The following is a 12234-nucleotide window of genomic DNA, read 5'->3' on the forward strand; positions in this document are numbered from 1 at the left end:
ATAAGAAATATGATCAAATTTTATATGCCTGCTTCAATTTAAAGTTTAATCTTCACGTAAAATTTTGGACAAAACTTGAAGTTTAGATGGGACAATATGCTTGCCAATATATGAAGTTTTGCCTGACAATTAGACATCTCTCAAAATTTTAAGTTTGTGCTGGCGACAGAGTGTTATGACAAAACTTCAAGTTTTGTCAGCAGACAAAATAAATTGCCTGATCATTGCCCACCCATTGCCCGCCCATTGCCCGCTGTCACTCAATCGTAGCCTGCTCACAGCCTGAATTCATTGCCTGGCGTGACATGGCAAATTTTCACAACAAGTGAGTACAGACGACCTGGTAAGACAAGTGCAAGTGGGGAAAAGTATCAAGCTAAATATTGGAGGAGTACAAATGGAGGAAGACTCAGCGGCGACCTGGGTACATTATATCAGAAATGATTGCAATATCCAAATGGTAGGGATGCTCTGGGCGGTCAAAAGTGACCTCCAGCTCCAACTGCTCAAATCATATTATGTTTCCAGGCCTGAGACGAACTTCTCTGATGTGGTCGAAGACTACTAGCCAAGGACTGCAGCGGAGCTGTATGCAAAACATGAGTTTAACACTCAATGTAGCTTTGTAAGTGGCACTCACCAGGGGATGTTGATGTGAATACTTGTACTAATGTGGTACCCGTACCCACCATATCTGCGCCTGGGCCAATCCCAATCTCCACCATACCTGCACCAGAATTGGTGACGATGATGGCGTGAGACGCCTGGAGATGCAGATGCGCGTTTGAGTTTGAGAAGACATCTCAGAGAGAGTACCTGGAATGCTAGAAGCATTCATAGTGGGCAATGAGTGAGATTTGTCAAATGGTCTGAGAGTGAATGAAACAACTCAAGTATTGGAGGTTGTCAAGGAGCATGAATGGAAGCGAGCGGAGCGATTCTGAATGACAGTCTAAACAATTGTCTGACAGGAGTCAGTAGTCAGGAGGTAACCATGCAAACCATTGTCCCGAGTGCGATTGAGTTATTCAACAAGGGCAATGATCAAGGAGATAGCATCAGTCTAAGAAGATGGATAATACAGTTGTAAAGCACGATGTACATAGCAAAAAAATGAGAGAATAGGTACAACTACACATCCGAGTCCGTCCAAACTAAGCAAGACGTCAGCAGAAGCATGAAGGAAGTTGGTTGAGGAAGCATTCTTACTAGGCATCTTGTTTAACAGGAATTCGTAACATGCCACATCCATGTTTTTCATCATCTTCGGGGTGCCCATTATTGAATTTTGAGCGATGGCTTCTGGCCGATTAGCATCGTTTGAAGCTGAAACGCGGCAGCGTGAAACACCATGTTTGAGGCGCATTTGAAACCACTTTTCGCATCGACTCAGCAGACTAAAAACCGACATTCAAGCTGAATGGAACCCAGGCCTGCAGCCGAGTCCACCAGGAGACTTTATCTACACTCCCATCGCCTGGATAATCAAACATAAGCGCTGCTGATGTCGCGTAGACTAGAACAAACTTACTTTTGTCCACGTAATATGTTCCACAGATAAAATCGACTTCTTCCTCCACCAATGCATCGTCAAAGTGACTTTGGTCGTCGCTACATAGCATGAGGCCAAATGGGACTGCTTCTCATGAAATGCTATTGAGTACTGAAGGTAGGTGATCAATGCCGGGACTGTGCAATAGAGGGTGAACTGAGGTGAGATACGGGGTTTTAATTGAATATGTGGATGAAGGTGAATTGAAGAAGCCAAAAAAAAAAATAGGGCTGGTGATGATAACAGTACAAGGGTTTCACATAATTAGGGAGGTGGATGAGTTGAGTGACGCTGACGACATTATGTACCGTGATATGAATGTACGTATTGCAGAGGGATAGACGGCTGGAATGACATTTTGAGTTTAAGCAAGAGTAGATTCATATAGTACAGCATTCTGTCTTCAGGGAGAAGGGAACTTGAAGTCGGGAAGGCAAGTGGGCGACAAAAACGACATGACAATAGTTCCAGAACAGAGACACACATGACCGTACATACAGTCATGCCGTGTGAATGAGGGGAAAGGCCATCCATTGGGGACGTTGAACTAGCGAGTAGCGAAGGACCTGGTCACTCTGAAAGTTGGCGATGAAATCAGGAGAACAATGATCATGCGAGCTCAATGGTACGAACCGTCGAGCTCCGGGCGACAAAAGCTTCGTGTTTCAATGATTATCCTAACAAAGTTGGAGGTGAATGGAGGAAAGACACGACGATACAAATTGTCATGCTGCAGCCAAATACCATCGCGCCAGGGGATGAAATTGTCTGACCAAGTGCACGTGTGAAATTATTATGTACGTCAAAGTTCCTGGAAAGTCCATTCATCCTTACTCTGATCAGACCATATATACCAGGGCTGTTACTTCCCTGTACCCGTCCGGCAACTGTAAGTCGCTCCTGTTGGCCACCATATGCAGTTAATCATACACTTTTAGATGCCAACCTTCTTCCCATCTTTCAAGATAGTGCAACTCCCAGGCGAGGTTGCCATTATTTTGCTAGTTTTGTCTTCCACCTGCTGAAGTTGACCGTTCATCTAAGCAAATGATATCTGTTTGCTTTCATCATGTCTATCTCCCTTGGCTATGGCACAATGATTTGTATCGGCGTGTCTTTCCTCCATTCACATGCAACTTTGTCAAGATGACCATCGACACATGAAGAAATGCTCATCGCCCGGAGCTCGAATGGTTTGTACTGTTGAGCTTGTAGTCCCTGATAACCTTTTATCTCCATTATCGTCTTCCTCGATTACAACCACGTGGTATGACTCAAGTATGTCCGCACTTTTCTCATCAACGTTCCGAGTCCTTCGCTACTCTCTCACTCAATGCCTCGATGGCCTTCCACCTCATCCACACAGCACGACGCAGGTATTGTGGGTACATGTATGGGAGGCAGCAGTGGGTTATTGGGTGCGCTGGGCGATACCTATGCGGTTTACAACTCCTTCCCTGGGCCACACCACCCAGACTCTCTCAGTCAGAATTGGGTGCTGCCCAGTATGACTAGTGGTGTCAGCAGTGGCACGAACCAAGCATTACTGTTTTCTGAGTCAACAGAATAGACGGGGAAGCGAATTCCAACCCGTCTTCATCTAACATGTCTCCAAATCAGGAGAGAAAGGCGGGGACACAACCGTACAAACAGTCATGCTGTAGGGAAGGAAGCGAACATGACGAGGAAGAAGGCGGAAGGACGCCTATGATGATGAGCTCAGCAGTACAAACCGTCGAGTCTGTGTGCAAGGAAAGTGAAGGTAAAGATGAAGGTAAACTAAGCGTATACTAGTAGTACACTAGTAAGGATTGGCTACATGACTCAAGCTTATGTAATAATGCCTGCTTTTGTAGTTGGTAATCTGAGCGAGCTTCGCAGCGAGCACAGATGAGTTGGTCTACATTACGAATTTGTTTCAATGCAGCTCATTTGAATCAGCAACGTACCACACACGCAGACTCAAATTATATTTTCGCAGGACAAGATAGAACGACAGCATACTACATATCGATGTACAAAAAAAAAAAAATCTATAGTATAGTTGATGCAAACTTGTAATCTATACACTGCGGGATGTACTACATGTTTCAACAAGTCATTGCCCACCCATTCCAGATCACCAGGTAGCCCAATCATAGTAGTAACTCTCTGATATTGTTGGGTAAGATATGGAAGGACTCAACTCTTCAACGTCTCCCATCAACACAAGGTCTACGTTCTTAAGTTGCTTCAGCTTCAGGAACTCTGGTTGTGTGACAGGAGAGACCAGGATGGACGTGATGGAATGGAGGGGTATAGTTGCGTCCACATCCAGCAGGAGAGCTGCCAGCGCATTTGGTGTGCGAAGTAGCAACAGATCATGCAGCTTAGAGAAAGCAGACATGAAGATGCTGAATGCAGTGACACTTGCATGAACCCTATTAAGCGACAATCACTGAAGCTTTGGAAACAGCAAGCCAGTTCTGCTGACGGCTGCCGGGTGCTTGCTGAAGCCAGTTGCACAGTAGCTGAGGAGACTTTCAATGTTTGTGCTGGTTTTCACTGATAGCTCGTGGAATGATGGGATTTACGTCCTCGATGGAAAGTGCGACAAGGTTTGGGGTGTCAAGGCGACTGAGTAGCGCGATCAACGAATCCATCTCGACATACCCCACATACCCCAAGTGAAGCTCCTCAAGCATCGGAAGTGACACGACACCGCGACAGTGATATGGCTGCGAAAGGACCGGCCCAGATTCCCTAATGAGAAGTCTTCGCAGCAGAGGACACACATTGATTATTGCTGAAAACTGATCAAACGTTGGCCTGAGAGTTCTGTCGTGGTACGAAAGCTCCAATGACTGAATGCAGTGACCCACACCAAGGGTACAAATGAAACCTGCCCAGTTCAACGGAATACCAAAGATATCCACGTGTCGCAGTTTCGGGAGGGGGTGACATGGCGCAGGAACTTGCGCAAGGGTGTCTTGATCAGACGCGCCAGTCAAGATGGCGAATGGGACACTATCAAGCTCCAGAGGAGGGAGGAATTGTTCTGCATGGGCATGGTAAAAGTCATTGGATCGCTTGAGCTTGATGAACTCAAGACACGAAGCTGCTGAACCACCTCGAGTCGGATTGTGCGAGCTGAGAAGTCGAAGTGCAGCACAAAGTGGCTTCAAAGTATCGCTGGTGACCTCCAGCGAACGCCATCGGTCCATCTGCAGGAACAAAAAGGCAAAGAGGTGGGGCAAACAGTCTGCATAGAGTTGGCTGGTTTCAGTTGAGGACGGGGACATGCACCTGAAGGTAGAGACATTTAGACTTCCTTGAGTTGTAAATAAGGCGAACATCTTGCCCGATCAATTCACGCGATTTTGGATCGCGAGCGTCGATGAGAATGTCCAGCGAGGAATGTTTCGACTGCATGATAAAATTCGATAACTGATCAAAGGGTTGTTTATGGAAGGTGAATACGTGATTGGGATGCGATCAGATGAGCGCCTTGAGATCAATACTGAGTGTTGACCATAAGGTCGGGACAGATAGTGCAAGCTTTCTCCAGCGGGAATTCACGGACGCCAGTACAGTTGGCAGAGTTACACTTTCAGGACTGAATACGCGTCCTTCTTCAGAGTCACAGTCGTGTGTGGCTAACGTGAATATGTATGACAGTAACTCCACTGGAAGGGACTCGATATGACACCGTGGGACAACCTGGGAACTCATGGAATGATATTCGAGCAATATATTTGATGGTAGATGATGGCCAGAGGTAGTCGCCTGTGAAGCACCGATCAGCAGCACAAACAGGTGAATAGTGAAGGTAAGAGCATGAACAAGAGTAAGCTCGGATGAATCGATGAGTTAGATTTGACAGCAGCTACGGATTGACACGTAGAATGATACGGTAGACGATGTAGAAAGCGAGGAAAGTGCGCGACAGTACAAACTGTTTTAATGTGACAGGTAGGTGGAAAATGTGTGCAGATTGATCCTTGGAATTATAAGGGATCGATGACAATGAAGTTTGGTGTGGAAAGTGAAACCGGAACGCAACAATAAAGTGTGGTGACACGCAGGATTTAAACTGAATATGTGGATCAGGACCACTGAAGTTGAATCGAAAAAGCTGAGGACAACAGTACAAGTATTTCACACAAGTAGGGAGGTGAATGGGTCGGGCGACGCTAACAACATTATGCACCGCGGAGGAATAAACAGCTGGGATGACTTTTTAAATTTAAAATAAAGGTAAATTTGTATAGTACAGCGTTCTGTCATGCAATGGCAACGACGGGGAGAAAGGAACACGATGATGACCGACTGAAGTCAGGAGGGTACTAAGCAGGCGACAAAAAACGACACATGACCGTACACACAGTCATGCCGCATGAAGCATGAATAGGGTGAAAATTCGTTTATCGTGGACGTTGAACCATGGAGTAGGAAGATGAGGAATCGTTCATTGAAGTGAAAGAGCATCGAGCATTACGAGCTTGATGGTACAAACCATCGAGCTCCGGGCGACGAAAGCTTCGTCATGTGTTAATTGTCATCCTGACAAAATTTCAGGTCAATGAAGGAAAGACACGAAAATACAAACTGTCGTGCCATAGCCAAGGGAGATGGACGCGATGGTACATACCGTCACGCCAGGGGAAGTTCAAGAGAAGTAGATTAGTCTAACCAAGTGCATGTGTCACGTGTCACGTGTGAAATTAATATTGCATACGGGAATCATTAGGTAAGTTATTTGGCATTGTTGGGCTCTTTGCATCTCCAAAGTTCCAAGTCCATTAATTCTTACTAGTATACACGTTTAATTTACCTTCACTTTTCCTTGCACACGGACTCGACAGTTTGTATTGCCGAGCTCGTCGTTGTAGGGATCCCTCATTATGCTCTCTTCCTTCCCTACAGCATGACTGTTTGTATGGTCATGTCCCCGCCTTGAACATACCAAGTCCGACTCCCTTGTTACTCCCTGGGTTCGACGTCTCCAATGGTCTTTCTCCTTCTCTACATGGCATGACTGTTTGTATGGTTGTGTGCATCTAGTTCGTGTTAATGGGGACTGCCTCGAGCCATTTTCGACCATCAGACTTTGCCACCCTACCTGAGACCGCGACCTGCTCCAATCTCAGCCGCCAATCAACAAGATTTTATGAGCATGATGGTTTGTACTGTATAGCTTACTGTCTTCGATCCACACCATTCTTTGATTTTCCTAGCGACACGGTAGGTACCATTCATGCAGCTCATTGAACCTTCCTGCGTACATTATATTGACATGTTAAACACGCGTGCTTTCTACATCTACATCTACCTTACTGCTCTGGGGCAAACAAGTAATTCAACTTGACGCCTTTGTTTATCTTCTGGATGTTCATCTTTGTTGATCTCCCCACCTGCTGGAGCCAGCTCCATGAGATTGTCTGCCAATCCTTGGAGCAATCTGATGTCGTCTGTGGCGTGTCCGTTTTTCCGACCTTCTGTCCCAACACGCAGGTATTTGTCAAACATCATGGCTGCTTTGAGATGTTGGGAAAAGTGGTCGGCTGCAATATCGCATCTGTTTTTATGCCTTACTGATCCGGTTCTTCAAACTATTATCATGTGCACTTCCGATGCTGTTCCTCCTTTCTATGACTTGGAGCCCAGTGCCCTGCCACCCTTTCCTTCGATGCTCACGGACCAGCTCGAGCTATTTGGCAAAGTCCATCGTCCCTCGACCACACTTATCGCTGATGAAGTCCTGGTTCCTAAAGCTAGTATCATTCTTCCCATTATAAGGGTGTCGTCCACACCCGCCCCTGAGTCTAAACTTGCAAAGTGGTCGCTGAAGCATTCTGATTGCTCTTTCTCCCCATACTCAAAGAAGGTCGCTTTCACACGTTCCGATTCTCAAACTCCTAAGCCCTTAGATTCAGCGAGCTCTTCGGATTCTCTGTCAGACAGTGACTCCACAACTTCAAGCGTGAATTTATCAGAAGATTCGAAGATTCCTAAACCTGCTGGCGAACCTGGGCACCCAGGGCGTGGAGGGTACACACTTCATGAGGCTTTGGATTGGAATCCAAAGGCCTACGTGAAGTTCAAGGTTCGCCGAGCATGCCCTCAGTATTGAAAAGCAGCTAACAAATCAAATCCCTAAGAAATATATGCACAGGCTCATTGAAGATCACCTTGACACGACACAATGTGCTTCTGCCCAAAGTGCTGCGCTCTTGAAAGTTGTGTGCGGCAAGGTGACGCCCGCCATCAGTCTCAGTTTTGTCAGTGATCTCATGGTGTATTAGGCTCTCCACGAATTCCTGGACCTTGAAGATTATAGCAACTCATGGCCAGAAAACGACATGATTATGACATGGCTCAAATACACGTTGGGTCGTGCTAGACGAAAGGAGGGAGAGATGGCTTTAGGCAAGAGCAAGAGCACGAGGCGTCAATCCGAGGCATAACATATCTACATAGAACTAAATCGTAATATGGACGAGATACCTTAATTCACAAGAGTGTGAGACAGACAAGGCGACAAAAAACAAAAAAATTGTCCGATTCGCAAAGTCAGTAAGACCACAACATTGACAAACCCTGCAGTTTCCCTCACGGCATGATCAGGCACTGAACGAGTTTACTAAGTCAGACTCAGGGCCTAATTAATGTGATTTTACTTCACGTCATGGATTTTGGTTTCGGCAATGCGACGCACTTTCTAATCCAGAACTGAGCGCACCCCACAGAGACAGAAGAAATGTAGCTACTGTTTCTCAGAATGAAGCAACTATGACAACACTAGGCCTATATCACCGTGCCCGCCTCCCCAAATTACAAAGCCGCTGTAAAAAGCGCTATGACACAAGTCCTGGTAATCTGAACCATATTTTGTTGTTGTTTTGTCAATAGTGACCGAAAAGTGAGTATCAGGCGACCTTGACGTTTGTTGTCCATCAGTCGGAGTAACTGTAAATTAAAAGCAAGTAACATGCGACGTCGTCAGGACACAATAGCTATGGATTATCCACGTTGGTTTTAGCAGGGCGACGATGTGCTTTACTTAGAACGTTGACGATGAAATCTGGAGAGAACCCACCGGCGATGTGGGGATAGTGGCGTGTTATGGTCATGATGCTCTTATCTGATGGATACAAAATTCTTTACTTTCGAGATGCGCAAACGTTGTTATTCAGAGGAAACTTGGATAGTGGGTGCCATTATAGGCCACATGAGTGACAAGGCCGCTATGGATAAGTGATATATGAAAATTAAATGATGTGAGAGAGTTGCGGTAAAGGGCCCAAACTATGAAGCTCGGCAGTCATGCTCGCTTGGCAAGGTAGCAGGCATGGTCGGGCTGTACAAGATCTTGCAGTAGAATACAGAAAAGTTCAGTACAAGACCAAGGCGGAGATCGCTTACTTTCGAGATGAGAATGTCGGACAAGAAAGAGGACTTGGAAAAAAGAACCTTGAAGTCACCAGCACCTCTCAGCAGTACAAACTGCTGAGGGTCAATGATGATATAGTTCCATGCACAGAAAATATGTACGTGACCGTACATACAGTCATGCCATTATAGTAGTCGTGCACCGGTTGTGGGAAGGGCCCGAAGGCCGTCGTGAAGTTCACAGCTTATTATGTAATAATTTTGATCGCCCTCAGCTCTAGAGTTCGTCGCCCGCCCACTACTGCCGAGCTCAATGGTCTGTACTGTCGAGGTTATCCTCCTCAATCTATGCGGGTCTCTGAGTACGACGGTCTGTACTGTCAGATTCACTGTTCTTGATTTCCACCATCCCTCGAGACCATCGTTGTTTTCTAGTGCACAGACATTGTGTCAAGCTTCATATTGGGATGAGTTCAAGTACAAGGAGACGTATGAGACCGAGTATTGGAGAAGTATGAGTCGAGTACAAGTGGGGAGACGTATCACAGACAGGTATGCTATGTAGATTGTATTACATCCAACTTGGTCCTACATCACGGTTGTGTTTAGATATTCATGGTCTCAGCCTCAGGATATTCTCCTGGCATTGTAGACCCTATCTCTTCATCAAGAGCGTTGTCGTGCTTCAAGGTATGCTCACTCACCTGCCCTGGAGATCATTTTCAAATCCTTTGATGACATACCCAGTGCCATTCCGAGTAATCCGAGTCCACTTGTCACACCATTCACAATGCAATATGTGATCGCATGTGGTATGAGATAATCGTATGTTTGTTTGGCAGTTCTATTGATATGTAATTCGTTCAGATTGCCTGAAGTGAATGGTCCGCCTTACTAGTCTGTCTGGCCTCCGCACAAGCAGCACCATATCGTCGACATCGACACATACCAATGCAGCTTGGAGTGCTATATGCACGCGCTTGCGAACCTGGTCAGTGCGGGGATCCATTGTTTTAAAGTAACATTTTATGTACTTGTCCGCGGTTTTCTGCAGCCTGCGAACAAGTCTTCTTCTCTTAGGGGACTGGTGACCCTTGCTTTTACTGCCAGCAATGTTTCTCACTGGAACGACGGCCAGGGATCGGATCTTATATTTGGTAAGCTGCAGGGTTTATCATGCAGTTGCAGTTGTTGCTAACCTCATCATCTTCCATAGTGGTGTCCACACATCCATATGTTTCACTAGCGGAGGCTCATGGGTAGGTCGATATCCATATCTGATCCTACCCGATGCCCTGACATTTGTCAGTGATGTAATGTGGTAAGTGATCAACTCACAACATCGTCTTCGCATCGTTGGAGCTCAAGCTGATAAGATTTCAAGGATTGCATCGATCCCCCATTCAAGTTCCTGAATCTTGTGTGCCTCCGAGGACCTTAAGGTGCGTTGGTGAAGCTTTGGAATATGGGTGTTGAACCGCATATTGAACGCGCTGTATTTGCAAGAAGGCAAGGTGTATCCCATAACTTCTGGCGATACTTACCGAGTTGAGTTTTGGACGATGATATTATACTGTAATCATTGTTGCGACCCAGTCATAGCATCCCTTGACTGCATTATGGTCGCTTCCTTACTCAATTGTCATCCCAAGTGTATTGTCATCTCAAATGCTGGAACGAAACAATTATGGGCCCTGATTAATGATTCATTAAGTTGCGTTTGAGAGTAGTTACATTCCGATCATACTGATGTCATGATGTAGTCGGATTCCAGCCGCACTCTTCCGCGAACTTCGATCTGCATTCGTCCGTCATTCAATGTTATTATCATGAAGCCAGTCAATTGTTGTGCTGTTGTTGCAGCCTGATAACAACACAAATCCTAAAGAAATAGGGGTGGTGTTGGAACAAGTGAGTGCACTTTGCAAGGCGGCACTAATCATATAAAATAAGCACTTATCCTTCATAGCTACTCCCATCTTTCAAAGCCAAACCCATAAAATGTGAGCCGCTCCTGTCAAACCTGTTCTCAATGCTACACGGTTTTTTTACAGATGTTGTCAAGTGTCGGATATGTAGATTCACTGTCATCATTGTGCTCCCTGGAGGTACATTAATTTGAAGCTACCACTGTAATGCCACCTGCTAACTATATGAAGGAGCATGCAACCTTAAAGTGAAAGGCTCTGGATGACTTCATAGACAGTTCTCAATGTCCCTCTCGCAAGAGGCATGCTTGTGCCTCCTATCTTCCGTGGGCCTTGGCGGCATTTGTTATGCGTGATATATCCAAACCTGCAAAAGCACGGAGAGGCACCTTGTCCTGCTCCTATGCAATTGTGGACCTAAATGTGATCCTGCTAGTATGTTCTCCCTGTATTTATTTTGTTCAAGTTCTCACTGTATTTTGCAGGATGCGTGGGCTCTAGGTTATCAATCTGGCGCTGCGGTGGACCTATGCGATGGAGAGCACTGCAACGTAGCTAAGCCCAAACTCATGAAAAGGTCAGATACATCATAAATATTGAGTGTAATGCTGCTCATTCCTATACCAAAGAGCCGAGGCAATGACATCAGAGATTGGTCATGAGTCTGCAGAAGAGGACTTCAAGAAGATGTCAAAATGCAAGGCCCTTGAAGAAGTTCCAAGCGGTTCTTCTCCACCAACCCCCAAGAGGCGCTCTTTGTCTCACTTGCCTGTAATCGCCAATCTAATCGTAAGTTGGCTAGCACCCCACAACAATATCTTCCATGTCTCACTGCATTTGTCACAGATACCGACACTTGGGACAGCGGATTCAACGATCCAGTCTCCACATTGGCCCTTCCCGAATGAGCTTGTCTTGAATATTTTGGAAAAGTTGCCAGCTCAGCATCTGCAGTCTATTGCACAGGTGTCTTGTTTCTCTTGGGAGCTAGTGGCACCTCTCTACTTTCGTTCTGTAGGCTTGCAGATCAATGACAAGTCCCTGCTTGTCAGCACCCAAGCCTGTCTCACCCTGCTCCTGTAGGCGCACAACCTTTTTTCACACGCCGAAGTATTTGCGATGCAATCTCCTTGACGCAGATGATCGTCACCTCAAGGCGCTCCTGGGTTTCTTGGAGTCATTTGAAAGCACGCAAGTGTTCTTTGTCTCTATCGTGAAAGATGGTGAAATGCTTGGAGATTTTGTGCCTCTGTTTCAGTCCATACAAGACTCAAGCTGCAGGAGTCTTCAGTTCTCAGGGAGGTGTCTTACCATGTGTATCCTCTGCCAATTCTTCCTGACTTAGCTGCTGTTCCAACCCCCCCCCCCCACAGATGTAATTTT

The 12234-nt window shown here is 46.0% G+C and overlaps 3 protein-coding genes across 3 annotated transcripts; 2 read left to right on the top strand and 1 right to left on the bottom strand.

The window, feature by feature from the left end:
• Positions 1–3671: 3671 nt before the first annotated feature.
• Positions 3672–4963, bottom strand: F5147DRAFT_784472 (uncharacterized protein; the record flags this gene model as incomplete). Its single annotated transcript, XM_041442859.1, has 4 exons — positions 3672–3972; positions 4026–4062; positions 4098–4755; positions 4838–4963. 4 exons carry the CDS (start codon positions 4961–4963, stop codon positions 3672–3674), a joined length of 1122 nt encoding a protein of 373 aa, XP_041284113.1.
• Positions 4964–7061: 2098 nt separating this feature from the next.
• On the top strand, positions 7062–7998 carry F5147DRAFT_784473 (uncharacterized protein; the record flags this gene model as incomplete). Its single annotated transcript, XM_041442860.1, has 3 exons — positions 7062–7637; positions 7693–7785; positions 7837–7998. 3 exons carry the CDS (start codon positions 7062–7064, stop codon positions 7996–7998), a joined length of 831 nt encoding a protein of 276 aa, XP_041284114.1.
• Positions 7999–8857: 859 nt separating this feature from the next.
• Positions 8858–11934, top strand: F5147DRAFT_661424 (uncharacterized protein; the record flags this gene model as incomplete). Its single annotated transcript, XM_041434710.1, has 17 exons — positions 8858–9081; positions 9205–9293; positions 9379–9475; positions 9576–9613; positions 9766–9800; positions 9822–9914; positions 9978–10080; positions 10140–10182; positions 10233–10244; positions 10687–10729; positions 10787–10834; positions 10893–10926; positions 10978–11031; positions 11126–11286; positions 11337–11428; positions 11481–11640; positions 11698–11934. 17 exons carry the CDS (start codon positions 8858–8860, stop codon positions 11932–11934), a joined length of 1563 nt encoding a protein of 520 aa, XP_041284115.1.
• Positions 11935–12234: the final 300 nt, after the last annotated feature.

Source organism: Suillus discolor (genome assembly GCF_016758755.1).
Source record: "Suillus discolor strain FC423 chromosome Unknown F5147scaffold_582, whole genome shotgun sequence".
Classification (NCBI taxonomy): domain Eukaryota; kingdom Fungi; phylum Basidiomycota; class Agaricomycetes; order Boletales; family Suillaceae; genus Suillus; species Suillus discolor.